Raw genomic sequence first — 21,586 nt, forward strand, 5'->3', positions numbered from 1 at the left:
AGGTTCATTGCAGAAGATGACTGTTGGTACAGCTGTAGATGTCCAGCACTTTTCATTATGAGCAGTTTATGTTTTCTGTTTCTCACTATAGGAATTAAATTCCCCACATGAGTGTGAATGTGAAAAGAAGCATGGATGAAATAAAAATCTTTCAAACTCTATAAAAAAGCTGCAGAAATACCACCATCCAGAGCCAGAAAGGACTCCTTTCCTAATGAATGAAAATGAAAGCTTAGATTCTGTTACTCAGTCACTGGAATATGAGAGCAGAGTCTAATCCAAACCCAAACCAGTTGCGTAAAATAATAGGCTGTATTATTCTGATTTTTTGATACAGAATTGCTTTACCCATATGTTACATTTTTACTGCAGTAAGAATTTGCCTCTTGTAGGCACTGCCCAAAAGCCTCCAGTTTCTAGTGCAATCTAGGTAAGTTTTTCTGACAGAAGATTGTAGAATTTGGCCTTTGGTAGTAAAGTTTAGCTTTACCACATTTTGCAGTTGCCATAGGAAAAATACTAATATTTTGACATCTCAGCTTTAAAAATACATACTGGTGTGATTATTTTATGGCACACGTCTGTAATTGTATGTGCTTATGGCTTTTAATAAAGCGAGAGTTCAAGTTTTCCAAAACTATTTTGGGAACTTCAAAGTTATGGGTAACGTGGAAGGATTTCAGAAGTGTAGAAGCCCTTACTTGAAAGTGAATGAAACAAAAGATAAAAGCAAAATGAATGCACCAGGTACAATTTTTTGCATGCAAAAAGATAAACTGAAAGGCAAATGTTGAGTTCATGAAGTCCAAACTACTCTTCCTTTTTCTTAGAATGCAGTCAAATAGAGTTCACACAGCAATACAGATGGAGTTAATGAACACCTGATGTTGGGTACTTGATGACATTTGAAGCTCTCAAGTGGAAAGCTGGACCTACAGGTGTTGTAAATACTGTGCTTGTCAGTATACTTTTCAACTATGCCAGTTCTAAGTGTCAAAACTTGCCTAGCCAGTTTTATGTACACATAACTCAGATGATGACCAAACATTGAGTTAAAGGGATGCTTCTGGAGAGGGGGAGCTGGACGTAGTATGTCTTGCAGTTGAGTGCTAAGTCTGAGACAGATGCATTCTGTTCTCGTAAACTGAAGCTAAAATAAATAGTTTTCAGATGAGTGATCACACACATAAAGGTAACAAAGCAAATCTGAAAGTTTAGCTTTCCTGTTTTGAAAACTTTTTTTTTTTTAATGTTCATTGTCTTTTGTGATAAATGCTGCAGCAGATCTGATGCTTGTAAAGAACAACATAAAAAATGCATTTAGGGAATGTGAGTAAAATATGTTTGGGTTTTTTGTTTTTTAGATAGAAATAAGTGGAAAATGACTGATTGGATGCTCCCCCCAAAGTTCCATCAGCAGCTTAGCAGTTGACACCAACAATTACTGTCCACAGAGTAATACCTGAGAAAAAAAATTATAAGCATTTTTAAAACTAGTACTGTCTCAGCAATAGCTGTAAGTCTTTCTGCCATACTTTTGCACGATAAAATAGAAAAACTAACAATTTGGAAAGTAGTATTTTCTCATTGAGAAGATAGTACTTTCAAATAAGTATGTAACATAGTTCATACAAAAAAAATTATTGCTGTCTAAATACTCTAGTGAAGGTTCTGGCTTTAGCATCACTATTCACTGGTCACGGTCGTTATTCACTGGCAATAACCTATCACTGAAGGCTTCCTTCTGTGCATTTTCTCCCAAAATGCAAGACAAGCCTTAGACAGATCTTCATCTTACTTCATTTACTGGAGTGAGAACTGAAGAAGGAATTCAAGAATGGGTTCTAAAAAAACAGGAAATAGTATTTGTAGAGTACATTAAATCTCATTAATTTCATTTTCATGGCAGGTGAAGATAGAATTTAAAGAGTATAGTGGCGGTGTCTGTGAAGTCTGTGGCAGCTCTTCAAGCTGGCTTCAGTAAGGCCAGGATTTTACTCTGCTTTTACTTGGAGTTTCATAATCAACTCAGACATTGTGTTGCTACCCTGTAATAATCACACTGTTCTATTTGGTAATGACTGTAAAGTTAGATCAAGATAGGAATTATAATAAAATTAAGTGCTTACATTAGGGAATATAATTTAAATGTCATAAATGCGTACTTTCAGTAAGTAGAATTTAATATGCAGCATTTCTTGTAACAGGTCACTCATTTGGAGAAGAAAATTAATCAGCTTTTGTGCAACAAATCCATTTGAAAAGCAGTGTCTCCAAGAGTGTTGCACGGAGTTTCCAAGAACTGGGAAAAGCAATAGGATAGGAAAAGTACCACCTTTTCTTCATGAGTCTTTTCACTGTAATGCTCATTAACCTGTAAACTTGCCATTAGTTCAGATGGAGAAGAGTTTGTTGTGTAACATCAGTTGAGAAATTATTTCTCCTGAATTTCTATAATGATTTTCCTAAGATAATTTAATTTGACATACATCACTGTCTGACACTGCTTGTCCACCAGACCGTGATAAAATCCGACTAACTCAAGTGTATTATTTCTTTTAAGTAATGGTCGTTTTAGAAGGACAGTAAATACTTTAATATAAGGTTTTGTTACGCCAGGGTTTAGCAGCTTTGTAATGAGCTTTTGGGGATTTTCAAAAGGTTAACAAGATTTATATTGTAGGATGTTTTTGCATGAAGCTATGAATCACTCCATGATGGCTCTTATTACTTAGAAGCGTATTTCTGAATATGCAGTTAAAAATATCGCACTTGTTAAGTTCTAGGTTACAGACATTCTGTTTTAATTTTAACTTTTTTGTTTGAAACTTTAATGTTTTAAAAAGTGCTTTCAAAAAGTGCTATATGAATACAAAAGTTTCAGAAGGCAAGTAGTCTGTATGACATTTTGTAAAGTTTCAAATTTTTATGCAATTCTTTAATAATGTGTTGGGGTTTTCTTTCCCATCATGGGGGAAGGAAAAGGCTCTCTAAAGAGTGGAGAATCATGAAGGTCTTATGTTTATGTGTTTCTAAAGGTGTTTAAGTTTGGTATTTACAATTCATGGATAGCTGCTATATTTTCCACAGAAGATGCACACTTTTTTCAAAAAATTGGATCTGGTTAGATTTCACAGAGAAAACAAACAGGTATTTTTTTTTTAGCTTTGCAACATCTGCTAGCCATTTTCTTAAGTATGTTTTATTATATTAGTGCTGATATTTTTTTTCTGTTTTTGTTTTTTTCAAGAATCCATCAGTATACTTAGTCCCTTTCTCTAGTTGTTTCATTTAAACCAGAGGTGCTTCTTTTTGTTAACGCGTCTTTCTGAAATTTGTTTCTGATGGGAGCAGACTGCTGTGTTTGAAATTTTGAGTATCACTCTTAGCCCGTGTAACACTGTTTCACTGCTGCCATCAGTTAAAAGGAGAGCGTAGTGTTGCCAATATATAACATATCAATTTCTCAGGCAAAGACCTTTTAGAATGGTTAATTAAAAAAACAAAATGCCTTTGTGTTTTTTCTAAGTCTTCTCCACTAGCCTACAAAATAAAACACTCTCCTTTGCTGTGCTTGCCACAGGAGTTGCAGTCTGCCATTTTGTGGTCTTCATCAGCCTGACCACAGACTGCTGCTTAGTTCTTCTGATGGCTCTATGTCAGAGCAATGAACTTACGCTACTTGTCCTTGATCTGCAGCCCTCTACGTAGAGAGGACTGTAATTGTTTTATGCCAAATGTAAAGCTGTCGATGAACTATAGTACCAGTCAGGGATTTTCCGGTTATTTCCATGTAAACAAAATACCATTTACAGTCCCGAAATGCAGGTCTGGTGATGTTCTTTAGGAGCACCAGATCTGCTACAATGTTTATCATAAAAGAAGACAAATGTTTAAGAAAATGTTTAAGGGTTGTAAAACATGAAGGCCAGACTTTCAAATCTGCTTGGTTATGTATGTGATCACATGTCTGAAAAACTATTTGGACCTGTACCGAGCTTCAGTTTATTTCAAGTTTTAAAAAATTCTCTCTTCACATCCTAGTTTGTCTGTCTTTCTGAAGAAGCCTTTGACTGCATTACTTTGGGGAAACTGTATTTGTTTATTTATTGGTTTTTGTCTTTCACAAGTTACGTATTCGTCAAGACTTGTAATTTTAGTAACTCTTTTTTTACCTGACCATTGCTCAAACCTCATTCCTTGAACAAGAGGTGTTATTTCAAGATACAGGGTCTCTCTAAGCAATTCTAGGACTAAAATAGCTTGAACTGTTTCATCATCTTGAAAAAAGAAAGAGCTTCAATTATGTTCACATATACCCAGGATTTGCTGTTAGTAAACAGTGGCCAGATATACTGTCCATTCCTCGGTGGGGAGAGGTGGAAGGTCCGATGTGGGATTGAGGAAAGACCGTGTGCATTGATTTGAAAGCTCACGGCGAAAGCAGTACTCAGAGTCAAGATTTTACAAAACAGTGGTAGTGATTTGTGGACATGATTTGAGTGATTTCCGAAATGGTTTCACTGTAACTTACACATTTTTAAAGATCTATTTTATGGTATTTGGATCCATAATCTGGAAATGGTGTTTTGGCTTCTCACTTTTGTTTTAGTAGGTTCCCAGGCATTAAAAGAATTACCTAACATAAAATGAAGAGAGTAAAAATCCACTAACATTCCCATATTCATACACAGAGTAGTCTCAAAATGAGTTGTGGAGAGGTGGATCACAGTCTGTTGGGCGTCAAATTAGTCAGTTTAAAACAGCGGGAGGTGGTTCTGCACGTAAAAGAGAGACAAATACTGGAACTCCTTGCCAAAGAGTGTTGGGAATGCGAGAAGGGTACGCAAGAGGAGGCTGGGCTGCACTGCAGAGAGGTCCCTTGGGTGTTCCTACAGTTTAGATATGCTGCAGGAGCTTGGGCAGTCCCTTGGGCTGACAGTAGCTGGGGACTGGGAGGCTGTTGGTGGGAACTCTCATATATGCTTGCTTTGTTCTTACCCTTCCCTGGGTATGTGCTTGTGGCCTCTGTTGGAGAACAGTAACCAGGCGAGCCCTGTGGTTGGAACAGAGCTGCCATGCTCAGGTATACCTTGCTCAGAAAAATTCCCTCCTATGTGTCGTACAGAACGATGAGAGGGGTCAGATGCATTTAGCATCTATGGGACTGTATTGGTTAACGTCACCTTTCTAGTTCCATTGTGTATCCTGGTATCTTAATGCTTTTTCTCGTATAGCTTTGGTCATCCATTTCTTTCACTATTTCTATTTTACCTGTAGCTGTCACAAGATTCCATATTCAGGTACACAACTCCTGTTCATGTCTCTAAGGAGAGGGTTTCAGATAGCTGTTTATGTAGCAAAACCCAGAATCATTTGCTTCTCTGTGCTCAGAACCTGCCTCTGGTTAACTTACAGATGAGCTGTCACATTCTTCTGGTTATTGTTTTTGTTGGATTAATTTTTCCTTATGTTTAGAAATTTGAGCATAATGTCAAGCCTAGGTTCTTGATGAGATAAGTATATGTCTAGTATTACTTTAATAGTTAATAGAAATTCAGTGTTTTTAAAAAGCGATTACACTGGTTCACACTGAGGAGCTCATTAAGGTATCTGTCAGCAAGAACAAGGATAAAGCTATTACACTGTACATTGCAAGTTTCTTAATGTTACCTATTCTTACATGTTAAAAACACTTTACAAAGTTGTTGTAATAGCTGTGCACTCTCATGGTGATGTAATCTTTGTTGAAAAGATTGTTTGAAAATATTGAAACTTAATTTATATTGAAGGCCATATTCTAAAATGTAATATATAAATATTTTATAATGTTGCCACTGTTAAAACGAGTAACAGTACAACAGTGCTGGATTAATCCTGGCACTCTGCTTCCACAAGCACACACATACACACACATTTCTGAAATCCTGGAAACCACCTCGTGGTTTCGGTAGACATCCTGTTCCACCTGCTAGTTACAGTACCTTTCTCTCGTTGTACGCTTTTTTCTTACAGTCATTGTAATTTTTACAGTTTAAAATTTAGTAAAGAAATCACATGTTTTTAAAGGTTTTATTTAGCACATCGTATGAAAACATGGTTTGCATATTTATGGAGAAGAATCTGGCTAGTCTGTATTAGCTGTGCTTCATCCTTCTGCTTATTTAAGGATCACATGCACCTAATTTAGAAGTTGGGAAACTACACTGTAAAGTGTTTCTGTGTTTGATAAGGAAGAACAGGAAGAAAATGCTGTGGTGTTACTTGGGAGGAAAGGGAAGGAAGGGAAAGAGGAAAGGAGAGGAGGGAAGAAGCAAAATAAAGGAAAGAAAATAAAATGCTGTGAACTGACTGCAATGTTAATGAGAAAAAATGGAACCTAAGCCTTATGTGGCACAGGTAGGTTTGTCATTCCCAGCACAAGCACGCATGAAAACTCTACATGCTTAGACTTGCAGTTACTTTGTGTGCTTTAAAACGCTTGTACAAAACATGAATCAGGTTTTAATTTTGCTGCAGTTGTAGCTTGCTTTCTTTTTTTTGTTAAGTCACTAAGTAAAAATCATCTGGCGTTGTTGGACTGGCTCCGTACAAAGCTGGGCTGCTTGATCGACCTACTGTGCACCCCTCAGCCCTAATCCTGATTACATTTGCCTTAGTTGATCTCTCCGAGGCCAACCCATTTCAGAGTCCTTAGATGCTTGCATACTTCAGTGTTTAAAAAAACCAGTGAAGTGCTGTTGCCCTTGCTGTGCTGTTTTCAGTAAACTTCAAATATGGGGAGAGGTAAAGCTTCTTACCAGAATCACTTTTGTCAGTCATTTGTTTTGCAATCAAGGGAGTTAATGACAATTCAGAGACTGCTAATATATTCCCCTACAGCTAATATTTTGGTCAGCCGCAAGTTGAAATTCTTACAGGCTGTGATCAGTTTTGGAATGTAAAATAACTGTGTTGTGAGAGGAAGGGTCTTTGTAACTGTAAAAATAGCAGTCCTCTGGCATCCCAGAACTGTTGATTTACCTTTTGCCTCGAAACTAAGTGATAGCCTGTTGCTGAGGGTGAAAAAGAAAGGTTTGTACTCCTGAAAAACATGTGAGCAATGTAGACTCTGAGGAGCAGGGACCGATTTGCCTGTGTGGTCAGACAGCAGCTTTCATCACCAATGATGTCAGCTGGAGCTCCTGCAGTGTAAAGCAGGAGCAGTGGTAATGGCGGTACCGATGTCAGCCCTGCTTGTGGCAGGGCAGATCCCGAGCTGGGAAAAACGGGTGGAGCTCTCGGGGCGCAGCGGGGAGGATGTCACGCGGTGCCTCTAAGGTGGTTGTGGTGAGCGGAGGGAACAGGCAGCCTTTTCAGTGTGCTTTTGGGGCCTGTGCTGTGCACACCCAGTTTTTGGCAGGGTCCTAGTTCAAGATGGGGGCACAGCTCGTTCCAGCAAGAAACGCTGTCCTCCTGGCTGGCTGGCTGCCACCTCCCTTCTTTCTGGGCAAAACGAGCTATGACTCCCTTCACTTGGGATGTACTAAAGAAGGGAGAGGCCTTTTGTATCTCTTCCTTTACCACGGTTGGCAGATAGTAGTGGAGAATTAATGAAAAAAAAACGTAACTAAGATGAAAACAAATGAATTGTTCCATTGTTTTTATAGTCCTTTATATACTGACATTCAGATAACACTGCGTGTTTGAGAACAGGCCAACCTTTACAATCACTCGTTAGGAGTCTTTGTGTTGGCTTGTAATAAACAATTTCTGAGGGATTCTCCTCGCCTGTCATTTTAGTTTAGCTCAGTGGGCACTTCATCTATGAAAATTTTTCTACTTTCGTAGAAGAGCCTTACCTTTAAAGACACTCTGATGGGAACTTGAGAAAGTGTTTTGAACTCCTGACTGCTCGGATTCCAGTTATTGCTATGATGTGCTGCTTTTGTATCTCTGAAATTACTTGATGATTCCTGTACCTATGTTGACAAGAAGAGCTCTAGGCCCTTCCTATTAGTCCCTCTTCACTCTGAAGCGGGGCCTGTGGTTTTAGTCATGATTCATCCCAGTAGGCTGTTTTCCACCTTGATTATAGCCATTTTAACAGTAGCTAGAGGGAGAGAGAGATGCTTCTCTGACAATTAGGGAGCTCAGGCAAAATTACATTATCATGTTTTATCAAGAGTTTTGGTCTGAAGAAAACAAGGGCAGATGTAGGATAGTTTAACTGCATTCTCTGTTGCGATAAAAAAAAAAAAAGAAGAAAAAGGCTTTTGGGAAATATAGGCAAGATGTGTTAAAACAAAAGAAGCAGAATAAATGATGTAGTCCTGTAGTGAAATTGTAATTTAACATTTAAAAAGCTGAATGGTAATTTAGGACATACATATCTGCTGCACCACAGTACAGGAAGTAGAAGAAAAGGAGACAAAATAGGAGATCCCCTCTGTGGTAATTCCTTACAACTTAATCCTCATCTAGCAGAATTTCGGAGTGAAATGTCCCTGGTGACTGAAGGGAATTTGTGAAATAACATGGAAGATTGTAAAATTAAATACACTGTAGCTAGCGTAAGAGGCAAAATAGTGAGACCAATTTCAGAGGGAACTAAAAGGAAAAGAGAGGACGAAGCTGCCTGATGTTGGGTTAGCCTTTGTAAACTCTGCCTGGGCAAATACAAATGATGGAAGCTATAGTAGCATCAGTTTCTTCTCATAGTTTAAATTTGTCCAGAATCGTATTTTAAATTCCCACAGATGGTTTGTCAACACAGAAATTGGAATATATGTTTGAGTTTATTTTTTTTTTAAGTAAAGGTGGGTTTTAGAGTCCCTTGCTAAACATAGAAATCTGTAAGCCTTGTGTGACATCCTCTCTGAGCCCTTGGGGAACAAAAGTTTTACCATTGCGGTGAATGTATGTTTTTTGATTAAAATCAAGCATAAAGCAAATCTGCATAATATAGGCTAAAAGACAGCAAAGATGGCCTTTAATATCAAAGATAAATTTAAGAAAAAGATACATAAATATTTGCCTGACAAGACTGAACAGCCTAGATTATGAATCACTGCTCATTTCCAGGAATAACAGCAAAAACTGAGTAAATGAGCATAGAACTGACTTTTTTAAACAAGGTCAAGAATTGTGTGGGGTCAGTGGTCTGCTCAAGAAATCAATAAACCATAGAAGTATCTATTTATGAGTGAATTATAGACATTCCTGTATTTTTTTATATATATATATATATATGTTGCACATGCCTGACTCCTGCAGTTGTATAAAGATGCAATATTATCCATGCAGGAAAATAACTAGAACGTGAAGGAAGACAAGGAAGAGAAGGGTAGCCTTTACAGGGAAGTTCTGTGCAGCTCCCGAGGGTCTTACGAGAACAATCCAGTCTCTCTGTCTGAGCTTAAATTTACTATGAAGTCTAGAAGATCTAAAAGTGTTCAAATTATGAAAAAAAGGTTTATATTCTGTTCTTTTGATTTTTTAAAATTGCCTAGTATTTTCTGGGTTACTTTCACTATTCTATTTTAAATCTGATTATCCTCCTACAAGTGATTTTCTCTTGCCATATTACCTGCATTTAGAGTTAGTTTTTAATTTTACAAAGAAAACTAAGTTGGAACTAAAAGCAGATCTATAAAGCCAGAAATAAGTAGGTAAGTGCAAGTTCTGTAGTTAACTTACCTGCCCTGTGCCTTGAAGTCTGTGATGCCAGGTAGTTTCTCATACAAATTCATGTTATTGATGTCCAGCTGAGATACAGGGAGTAGAAGGAATGGACTTCAAATATCAGGTGAGCTTACACTCCCAGCAGAAAGAAAGATACGCATTTACATTTCAAATTTAACAAGGTATTGAGGAAATCTATATATACAATTGGGGGTTAACACAGGATAACAGTATTTGATACTAACAATAATTAAGTCTTCTGAATATGTCATATATTAACAATGTTTCACTTAACAGCAGTCTTAAAACTTTTATAAATAGCAGTAGTATGATATATCTGGTAGCTGCAATGCAAATTTATTTTTAATCATTTTTAGCAGGATAGTACTGACTTAGTATGCACTTATTTACTGATATGTATACGAATTACTTTACTGAGTGAAATGTATGTGCAATTAACTCTTAGGTCCATTAAAATAGCATAATCTTACTGTGATTAAAACCACAGTGGATATCAGTCATCACATGTCTGGAATTTGCTATTTTCTATATGCAAGCTGAAAAGCTATTTTGTATTTGAATTTTGATACTAATAAAATAAAATTATTTCGTTTAAAGTCGAATATCATCTCTGATGTGTTGTTTCTATAGCATTTAGTTTTGCTGCCCAAAAATAGAAAATGGGCTATATTTAGTTTTAGAGATTTATCACCTATTGGTGTCTCAATTTCTTCTATATCAAAGAAAAAGTAAATTTGCCTGATCGTTGTGACTAATTAGGTCAAATCATGCAGCTTTAGTGTTGTTCATTATCTGCCCTGGAGCTGAATGTCCAAACTCCTGTGATAAAATTAGTGCCTCTGATACTCCACTGTGACCACAACCAGAGAAAGGCAGTAGGTAGCAAACGCGGCACTGCTAAGCATGCCCACATAAGAATGTCACACTTAGGTAACAGAGTGTCCCTCAGGTCAGCCTGCGATAAGAGCAAGTCAAACAAGGCTGAATCCTTGATGTTTTGTGTTTTAAGTATCTGAAAATTGTTCACGACCAGCCTCGACCTACAAGACCTCAAATGATCATATGAGCAAGGCAATAAATTGGTGGTAACTCGCCCTGAGGCCCGTGTTGTAGTGGTGATGTTGTGAAAGTTACATCTGGTGTCAGCCTGTCCACGTAGATCTGCCTGCTTGTTCAGGCTTCACAGACGGGAAAATTTTATCTTTGCTTGTGCCGAAGGGGAACTATGGTGGCTGAATGGGCATGGCTGAAAGGCTCTGCGTCGTGTCGGTGCGGTCGAGTGGAGATGCATGGGAATACCACGCCAGCAGGAGAGCCGGGGAGCCACTTGCTTTCCAAAACTCCACACCTGAGCAAGATTTTGGCCATGCCAACAGTTTGTAGCCCTGCAGTGTTTGCCAGACATCCAGGACAAGGCCTGCTGTCATGGGACAGACTGATGTACCTTCCTGGCAGAAGTCAGAAATGGAATGTAGTGGGCATAACGGAAAGCCATTTGTGTAGGAAAAGACACTCCAAAAATTATGATACGCAGAGGAATGGACAGCACCTTTCGCAATGTCGACATGCTTCAACCTGGACTAGCACAATTTTACAGCCAGGCCATGCAAAAGCAAACTTTCAAGTCATGTCAAGTGCCCAGGAATACCAAAAAGAAGAAAAAAAGTGTAAAGGTAACTGGCATTATTATGCAGAGCACAGCGAACTCTGTACTGAAAAAAAAAAAAAAAAAACAACAAATGTAGGTTGTTCTATCTTTGTTTATGGTCAGGGGTTTGGCCTTGGTAAAAGCATTATTATGTGGGAGTTGTTTTCCTGTTACCAATTTTAAAAATTTTAATAGCTATTTTATTTCTGCAGGGATAATTGTGATTTTTAGTATTCCTTTTTACTCAATTTAATAGCTTTGTAAAGAGCCCCAATGACAATGTGAGGAGTACTTACTGGCGTTTTATGTGTGATACCTAATAGAAAATAATTTCTGTTCCTTTAGCCCTTCAAAAATTTATTTCTCTCTCTCTGTGCTTTTGATAAGCTGATCAAAAATCTTTTCTGAACCTAGCCTTTTTAAATAAAGCATATTTTGGTATATTAAAAATGCAAAGGCAAACAAAAACATTCTTTTACTACTTTCGAGGTGTTCGTCTCTCACCTGTGACTGCAGTGTTTGCCTTTTGTGCTTTCTTATTATTAACCATCCCCAAAGCCTCAGTAAGTGCACATACAGAACTCAGATAAATGAAACTTCTTGTTGGGAATATTCCTTGCCTCAGTAGTCAGATGAATAAACCATTTTCTTTCAGATTGTTTTTTGTTCACATCAGAGCAGCATTGAAAGAATTCCTTTTAGAAGTCACAGTTGCTTAGGTATTAGCACAATTTAGTGCTGGAGTTATTCCTTTTTAAACTGGGATAAATAGTTCTTTATTGTTCTTCGCCTAAAAAATAAATCCTCCGTATTGAGAGGAAGGGACTACAAGTTGTTTTCTTTTACTTAAGTCCTGTGTCACTCCAGGAAGAAAGATTACAGTGTCAGGAAGGATATCACCTCATGAAAAAGTTAAACTGGTCTAAGTACCTGAGTTCTTTAGATTTAGATGCTCTTTACCTCAGAATGCCTCTTTGCTGACAGATGTCAGGTGTTGATCGCTTTAACGTCTTACTGAGGGCTGTTGGAGGCTGCCAAGCCCAGACAGTCCCACCTAGGAGTCTGGTAGTTAGGTTGTGTCAAGCTACGTTAGCCAGCTTTCTGCTCGGCTCTGTTTTTGAACAAATGGGACTTTTTACCTTGAAGTTTTCATGTGGAGTCGGGGTAGGGAATGACTCAGAAAAGGTACATGTTTGAAGTATTGGCGGTTACTTTCTCAAAAGATAAGCTGTGTAATTAACTGATGTCTGCCAACAGGGTCTTCCAATTACGAGATGTGGGGAGACTTAACAAATTGGGTTGTCTGGGTCATAGGTCTATAATTACGCTTCGCAATATTTGCTCAGAGACCATCTTAAGAGTTGTCAAAGACTATTGAAGAATTTTGTTAGCCAGTTTGTTGGCAAGCCTGTCGAGGAGCAAGCGCTTTCTGACAGGAGCATGTGCTACCTGCGTGTGTCGTGAACAGTGCAAGAAAAAGCAAGAACGAACCCTGGATAATTCTTGATCATGAAAGAGCAAGCTCTGTTCTCTTTTAACCAAATTTATTCAAGGTGTCAAATATTTTCAGGGAGAACTGTATTTGTAGTGAATCTGAACATTTAAATATAAACTATGACATTCTTCGTTATCCAAACAGACTAATGAGTCTGAAGTGTTTCAATAAGAGGCACATCACACTGGCATTTTATGAGTCACATACAAATTTAGTGATGTGTCATAACCGAGGTACAGCAGGTGTTGGGAGAGAAGTAGTTTTGGAGAAAGAACTGACTTAATACATGTTGAGAAAAGGGGTGTGCTATTGTGTAAGATTTTCCTCAGGTTTAAACCAGGGGCAGCTACTTTGGAGCTTGCTGCATCTGTTGTAAACCCACAGAAATTATTTTATGCCGGAAAGCTTTAGCTCTTTTTCCCTCAACTGCATCACTTGCTGTAATAAATATAGTGTAGACAAAATGACATTTTTTAACATCTTTTATTCCACTGAGACATACTGCAGGAACTGTCAAATGCTATTGTAACTTTACATCACTAGAATTCCATAATTCTACATCCTCTGTGATTTAGTCCCAAGTAGAATTTTGAAAATAAGACAAATAGTATACAGATTATGTTTTCTGTTCTTGTAAGTGCTCAGTATCATTTTGGAGTGTGATGTTTGAGGTTTTCTTAGTTCAATCCATAACACTAAAACCCAGGAGGGTCAGAACTGATGTGATAAGCTGGTAGCTAAATTTCTCTAGCAGGAAGTTTGCATAATCATATATTTGAGGGACCAGTCTGAGCCTCTGATCATAGTACGCAAAGTGAATGAGTAAGGTAGTACAGGTATGTACATTAAAGAAGTGGTAACTCGTCATGTTGACATGGAGATAGCTGTATTTGAAAAGTGATGTGTGTTGCAAAAGCCACATTAGTACTCCTGCTCGAAAGTTGTTGTAATTTTCAGTATTTTTTTTTTATGATATGAAAAGATATGGACTGTCTGGGATGTGTCCCACTTTATGTGGTGTAAGTTCTGAAAGTGCAGGTTTGCCTTCTCCTTGAAAAGCAGTAATTTAATTTTTTTCCCCCTGTAACCTTCATGAGAAGTGGCTGAGAGAATGGAGGCAATGAGAAAATCTGTAAATAGGAAAAACGATGCTCAGAGAATCATAGAACCATTAAGGTTGGAAAAGACCTCTAAGATCGTCAAGTCCAACCATCAACCCATCACCACCATGCCTGCTAAACCATGTCCTGAAGTGCCACATCTTCACGTTTTTTGACCTGCAGGGATGGGGACTCCACCACTTCCCTGGGCAGGCTGTTACTCTGTAACATGTAAAATACATATTATAAAACTAGGAGCTGATAATACAAATGTAACAGAACTGTGAAGAGTTTAGAAAGCTGTGTTTAATCCTTGCAACTACATGTTCAAACGTGCAAAACTTTTTGACCAAATACTGGATTTTTATTCATCTGCGTGCATGCAAAGTGCGAACACAGCCCCTTCCATGGTGAGCCCCTTCCATGGGTCCCCCTAGGACCAGCACTGTGCCCTGGCTGCCTTGGGTGCTCTGCAGTACCTGCCGCCTGCTGACGCTGCGAATCTGTGAAAACCGCTGCGTAGGGCAGCCTGTCTGTCTGTCTGCAGCCCCCTGAGCTGGCCAGGGCTCTAGACCAGGGGTGCACGGTTTGTAGACCGTCGGGAGAATACGACTCCTGTGGGTAACACACCGCTGGCACAGTCACCCGCGTAGCAGAGGTGGACTGCGCTGCGTGGCGCTTCTCTTTTGTGTGTCTGGCGTCTCGGGTGGTCAGGGTGTTCGTCGGGAGGATTGTCTCCAGGAATACTGTCTTGTCTTCATATCTCTGCGGGTCCATTTCGGTGGTTTCTATATCTGATGGCTACTGATTTGTAAGCCACAAGAGCCGTGCAGCTTAGTGGGGCGTTTGGTTGTTCGTAATTCAAAGTTTTAGTCGGACTTTTTAAAACAGGGGTCAATGAAGAGCTGCGTGGCGTAGCGTAAGGCAGTCTCTCCTGCAAACACCGCCTTGCAGGCATTCTCGGCCTGGCTGAGAATCGTGGAATTGTAGAATCATAGACTTCTTCCCACCCAGGGTAACATCACTGACTGCACTACAGCTAACTTCTGGTTTACACCAGGGTGAGTATCTCAAAACCTTTGGGGCATTCAAGACTCAGGTTCAGCAACTAAGATCTACTGTCTTTGATACAATGAACTGACGCCGCAGACTGTGAAGGGTGCAAGCTTCGGATCCTCTCCTGTGCCGCAGCATCGAAGCTTCGGGTCTGCCTCTGGCCTGTTTGCTCACACCGGAGGTTTTGTTCTGCTCGTGATTCGGTGTGCTCACCAGATGGGGCACTTGTGGACTAATAAAATGACAAGCGTGATATTACGTTGCTGCAGGCAATGAAAGCTCAACATAACATGATTTAAAGACTCCGATATTCAAATCAGAATACAAGACAAAGAAGAGCTGTTAATACTATTTTCTAATCCGCTTTCAGACTTTTGATAAAGAGCCCGTCTGACTGTCTTTTCTCAGATGATTTAATTCAAAGTGATACCTGAAAAGGACCTGCAGGTTTGAACCCTAAGAGATTAAAATGAAAATATTTTAGGAATATTTCAGTTTTAATAGGGATGTTAAATCTTTGCAGTCTTTTTTGAACTGATTTGTTTCCAAGGGAACAACAATCTGCAGCGCTATAAACCTCTTTAATGTTAGCACATTATGGGTAAGGAGCCTCCGTTCCCTGGCAGTGTTTATCATTCTCTTTTATTGTCGGAAAAGGCTCTCATTCATTTTTCTTCTTTTCTTCATTCCTCACAGTTTCATGTAATTTAATTTGCTTGCAGCATTGCAGTAATTCTGACAAAAGTAGTACGTGTGACACATTTCTAAGCATTATTGACATAGCAATAGAAAATAAAAAATGTTTCATTTTGGAACAGAAGGTAAGTCACAGGCTGTGCCACGTCGAGATACCGTATCCTCAGATGCCATCCTGTTTGGGACGGCTCTGTCTACACACGGTCTCAGTTCTGTTTAGTTTTTCCATTAACAAACCTAAATCAATTCAAGGGGGGAAGAACAAGAGAAGAGAAAATTTGTAGGAGTTTCGACTCCTCTGCCAAAACAAATCCACATGGGGAAAAATTCCCACCAAGAATTTAAAGCCTAGTTCTCCAAAGCTTTTCTGGGTGGTGTAAAAGTATCTAGGTATTCTGCTCTGCTAGCCTGTAAAATACGGCTTCACGTCTGTGCAAGTCCTCGCATACATTCCTGTTTGCTGTACAGGAGATCGTTCTGTGGTAAACGAACAGCCCCCGAATTGCACCTGTGGAACGTTTTCATTCTGGGGAGCATGGAGAGGTAAGCTCGGCAGGTTGTATGCGTTAGATTTGTGTGTACTATCGTAGTTCCAGCTGATCACATAAATGGGGATGGCCTGCAGAGTTTCTTAGGAAACACGGTCGGGTTTTTGTGAAGTGCTGAACATCCGTTCTTGAAAAATCAGATCTTGGCTAAGACATGCTTTTTATCACAGACAAAATCACTGTTGTAAAATCTAGGTCATGGGCCTGAGCTAAAATGAAACCTAACTTTTATTGTGGGCTTTTTCATATTGTATTTCACAATGGTGTTTGCTGAGTTAGGTCTTCAGTAAAAGCAGCATGAAGAATGAGGGTTCATTTGTGTTTTAATTCTGGGATTTCGATAACTGTTAGTGCTCTTAATGAAGTAAGATGTTAGTTTAAATTGTCAGAGTTTTATCAGAATAAGTTGATTTTGGAAGCAGCTTCATTGACTTCAGTAGAAATGATCTTGATAGAGTTCATTTTGACTTACCAAATGTATTGTTTTCTGAGCAAGTTAATAAGGAATGTATGTTAAAGATGCTTCTTTTACAGTTAGAGGGGTGAAAAAAAATCCAGCCATGGATTTTAACTTTTCTGATCTTCAGAAGTGCTTGTCTTAAATTCTGTTAGCCTGCACATTAGATACTCATTTTTGGATAGGCTAGTTACAGCTGTATGTTGGAAGGGGGAGCATTTCTCCGTCAGCTCTTTGCATTAGGCTGAAACACTAAATTATTGGATAAGGAGAAATATGTACATGCCCAGCTCAAACCTATGTCACTGCACTTTTGAGGACCATTTAGGTTTACGTTCATCAGGGTTGTTAGGTGTATGCTTAAGATGCTAGATGAAAAAGGGCCAACCTACGTGGTAGTTTTGGCAATCCTGTAGCTTGTTTTAAATGAGTGAAATAACGAAACTAAGAGCTAATAATCAAATCAGTAATAATTCTGCTTCCTAATAATGAGAACAGACAGTAAAGAGGGATACCATCTTGTTACTGACTTCACAAGTTTTACCGTATTTTAGCTGTGCTGTAAAGAAAAAACATTTTGCCTGGTAAAAACCAAATAGCAACTAATAGAAGTTAAAAAATGAAAGAATTTATTTTAGATGAAAAAGAATGGCTGATTAAGCAAGGTATATTAACTGTGTTGAGGTTTGGGGTGCATTAAGCAATTATAAGATCATACAGTTTTTGTTGTAGTGGCGTTGACGTGTTCATAGCTCATAGATAGAGCCAAAACAAGTGAAAACCCCTCCTTACTCTACTGAGTCTGTTGTTGAAAAAGATGTATTTCTTTAAGTACTTCATTACTGAAGCATAAAAGATAACAAAGCAGAATAGCAAAGCAATTAGCTTATTGATAATATTTAAGCAGTATTGTTTTTGCTGATTATACTATTTTGAAGTTTCCCACCTGTTGAACTCAATAGAAATTACCTCCCCGAGTCACTGAAGTTTAGAAAAGCTGCTTTCCCATAAATGCATTACCAGGCAGTGGGGAGGATTGTGTATGTGCGGAAGGCTGGGGAGATTCATGCATGTAATTCTGTAAAACAAAATCAATAAAGCTGATGACAGATTAAGTTGCTAAATTTTGTAAAACTAGACTACTGTTCGGGTCATCAGCACAGCACTATTGGATTTTCTATGGTTTAATGCTGAAAAACAGGATTATTGATTTTAGGATTTTCAGCGTATCCCCTCTGGGAGTTCTTAAGCAGTCTTCATAATGCTTCACACTTAAGTTGACAACTACAGTGACATAACTGTGTCCTCGCCTTAGTAATCATTTTCTAATCATATTGGAAAAGGCTGGAAATGGTTTATAAAATGATTATTCCAGACAGACGGGAACAGGAGAGTCGTCGGGACGTGGCTTCTTTGTCTGGTGGTCATTGCTACCTACCTGCCATCTTCCCTTGGAATTAACTTACAGTCACAGATTAAGACCTTTGACTGTCATAAATCTGCTTCCCAATATGTTTGACTGGCAGGGGAGTTCACAAGCCGCCCCAATATAAATAGGATTTTAGCACATCAGGTGCTGCTCCAAAGTAAAACGGGCTGTTTTGCAGTCGACTTTGTTGGTTTATATTCATTGCTCCTCTCCCGTTCCATGTGTATGCATGCCTGCGTGTGTATGCATGTGTGTGTGTGCGTGAAGTAGAAGCTGAGATAGGGTAACAAAATGAACTACTGTATGCAAGAAATATATGAAGTGCACCCAGCAGCTGGTAGCAACTGCTACATGCAGTCCACTGATTATTGCACATATATCGAAGAAAATCAGGGTTACGGCAGTTGTGATGCTCAGGTCCTGCACAATAACAACATATATATGGAACAGGCCTGGGCGGTGAATCAGCCTTATACCTGTAGTTACCCTGGAAACGTGTTTAAAAGCGAGTACTCTGACATGGACATGGCCCTGAATCAGTACAACCAACCTGAATATTTCACCGAAGAAAAACCTACTTTTTCTCAAGTGCAGTCGCCATCGTACTCTCAGAAGAAAGGTAGGGGCAATTTATTTAAATAACGAAACAAAAAAATTCGGTTTTTGTTTTTGTTTTGCTTTAAACTTACAGTTGCATCAGTTGGCTCAGATACATCTTTGGATCTGAAGGCTGCCTGTTCAAAACTGAAAGCAGCAGTAACATAGGTTGCTAGGTGATTGTAAGGTTTTCTGTGAGCGATGAGGATTTCCAAGCACTTTTTCTTAATCTGTAAAATACATTTTCAGATATATTGCTTGTTTTCTGCTTTCTGGGGCTATTAAGTTCATTTGCTATTCACCAGTGAGCTAGATAGGAAAGTTTCTCTTCTGAAATGTGGTCATTATATATTCTGCATCTTAAAGCTGCGTTTCACATTTGTGTGAGTCCTCGTTATCGGTAAGTGTGAACTCTGTTTGCTCAGCAACTCGGGCAAAATATTTTCAAAATAGAACTGTAAATATGTATGGGAAAATGATAAAGTTCAATAGAGTTACTGTCTTTTAAGTGAAAGGCATGTAGTTTCTGATTATGCAAAGCAAAAAAAGAGTGAAAATTCAAGAGTATGTCTGTGCAAGAAAGACTATTCTGCATCCGAAAAGTTTATCTAATCAATATGTTTTTGAGAGATAATCAGAGCGCAGTATCTTCTCCCTCAGGGTTAAATCGTTGCCTGGTTTTAGAATGTATTCTTTTGCTTTCAGGTAAGCAAAGCAGAATCAAAAAGAGCCCGAAATACCAACAAACACTTGGAAATGTTTTTGGTGTTGTTTGTTCTGAACTCAGACAAGAAAACCGTTGCATACAGAGTATACATTCTGTGTGTTTCTTTAAAATCACATTATTAAAGAATAAAAATACAGTCTGTTGTACCAGCACAGTGTCCTTTTTCTATTAAGACCAGATTTTCCATGAGTGTGCTGTAACTAGGTAGAGAAAACACCATTTACTACTTTTAAAGTGGCTTTGTAGTAAAAAGTAGACTGTTTAATCTTGCTAACTACGTTGAGAACTGAAATATTTTTCTTTGTGCAGGCAATATTCATTAGCACTTGGTGTAATAAATCTATATGTTCAGTAAAAAAGTGTCCTCATTTTGTACTTTGAACAGCATTGTAGTTCATCATACATGAAATATTTTTTAAAATCCTGTTCTAGGAAGCTGTAAGAACATGATCAAATTGCAGACTAAATGTAGTTGTGGGTAATGCATGTTTTTGTATTGTGCAACATTTTAAATGCTTTTTAAGGCTATTTATCTTCTATTGGGTTTTAACTAATGAATTTATAACTCTTATGTAGACTTTCCTGTGTCTTATTTTTGGTTAAAGAAAAAGAATACTCAGGATTAACTTAGAGAAAATAAAGACTTACTCTTGTAAAGACAGTGAAGGAATACATTTTTCATAATGTTAAAGGTTATAAATAATAATTGATACACCTAGATAAGACCTTTAGGTAAGTTATTTCAGTACTCAGACACCTGACATCTGCTCTGTTTAAAGTCTGTGTACTTGTTTGGTTGAAAGAATACAGAGTTGTTTTTGAAACCTGCTTGTCTGCCTTTGTTTTCTGCTACCTCAGTTTCGCTAAGAAGTGGCAGTGAACTTTGGTGGAAGCCAGCTCTCAAGCAGGCTTTTAATTGATCATTCATGGAGACTGAGCAACGTGTTTTGGGATTCTTTAGAGCCTTATTACTGTGATAATCAATAAAAAGTTGCCTCCCTTCTGTCAAACCTTTGCAAATGCTAAGTTTATTAAGCAGAAGAGATCTAAACTGCGTGGGACATATGCGTCTTCTCTTTTTTTTTTTTTTAATTTCCATCTTTTAACCAAGCTATCATAAAACTAACGAATCTTTTAATCCTGTCCTAAGAACAGAAGGTTCTACACAGGGCATTTGTGTCTGTATTGATCCAGAATTGATTGGGTAGGGGACGAGGGAGTTTGTTAGAGAAGCCTTGGTAATAGCCCATTAAAGCAAAATTAAGTCCCTAAGCAGGTGTTCATGAGGAGTCATGATTGTTGCAGTTGGTATTTCTGTTAGTCCCCTGAAATTTGTAGTAATCTCAATAATACACTGTTCAAATCAGGTTGTACTTTACGGTAGCACATGGAGTCTTGCCCTATCAAAACTTTTGCTAGTTATTAAATGGTTAAAGTCTTCTTTTCCCTCTGGGAAGAAAAAAACATGAACATTTTATATGCTGAAAAAATTACTATTTAGGAAGTGGAGTTTAATTACTTCTCTATCTTTATGTCATTTTAAAAGAATTCAGAAAATAAGTTTAAAAACAGGAACCAAAGACCACAACAGCGTGTCACTAAAGGAAAAAAAAACAAGTATTTAGAAAGTATAGCCAGTTATTCTAAAATATAAGAAAGCACTTGAGCTGCACCAGTTATTACAGTCCATTAAAAACTATTATTTCCCAATTATCTGTCACAAATTCTCATGAAAGACTTGAATTTTAAAGGAAAAAATTGTGCTCCAGGAAATCAAGAGGTGGAGGTGCGGTTTTAGCTTTGCATCTCTTTGTTGCTCCGTTCTCCTTTGTGCTGTAGTGTATGCTGTTAAAAGGTCACCACACCATATTTGTGCAGGAGCTTACTGCTGTATTAAGGAAGCCCTTTTGGGTCCGATCCCGCCACAGGAGACTGGCAACCAGATACACTCTGTTTTCTGCGGGAGGCTGTGAAACCTGACGAGTGGAACAGGGCTCATCATCGTGAGAATGAGGTGCTGTTCCCAGTTGTGTCCCGGAGAGCTCAGACTGGGGTGTTTTTCCCCTGTGACGGTACCGCCGGCCGTGGTGAGCTCGCAGGGCTGCGCGTCGGACCGGGGATGCTCCGGGGGACCCCCTGCCACCCTGCC

The 21,586-nt window shown here is 38.6% G+C and overlaps 1 protein-coding gene across 19 annotated transcripts in view; it reads left to right on the forward strand.

Moving 5' to 3' along the window:
- The window catches only part of THRB (thyroid hormone receptor beta), a 177,254-nt gene that overhangs the window by 126,802 nt on the left and 28,866 nt on the right, over positions 1 to 21,586 (forward strand). The window contains exon 1 of one of the 19 annotated variants that reach the window (XM_009938790.2): positions 10,910 to 11,357. The exons of the other annotated variants lie outside the window; for them this stretch is intronic. Coding sequence (XP_009937092.2) covers positions 10,910 to 11,357 — 448 coding nt within the window. Of the gene's footprint in view, positions 1 to 10,909; positions 11,358 to 21,586 lie in introns of those variants that run through there. 19 annotated transcript variants of the gene reach the window in all.

Source organism: Opisthocomus hoazin, chromosome 4 (genome assembly GCF_030867145.1).
Source record: "Opisthocomus hoazin isolate bOpiHoa1 chromosome 4, bOpiHoa1.hap1, whole genome shotgun sequence".
NCBI classification, from domain to species: Eukaryota; Metazoa; Chordata; class Aves; order Opisthocomiformes; family Opisthocomidae; genus Opisthocomus; species Opisthocomus hoazin.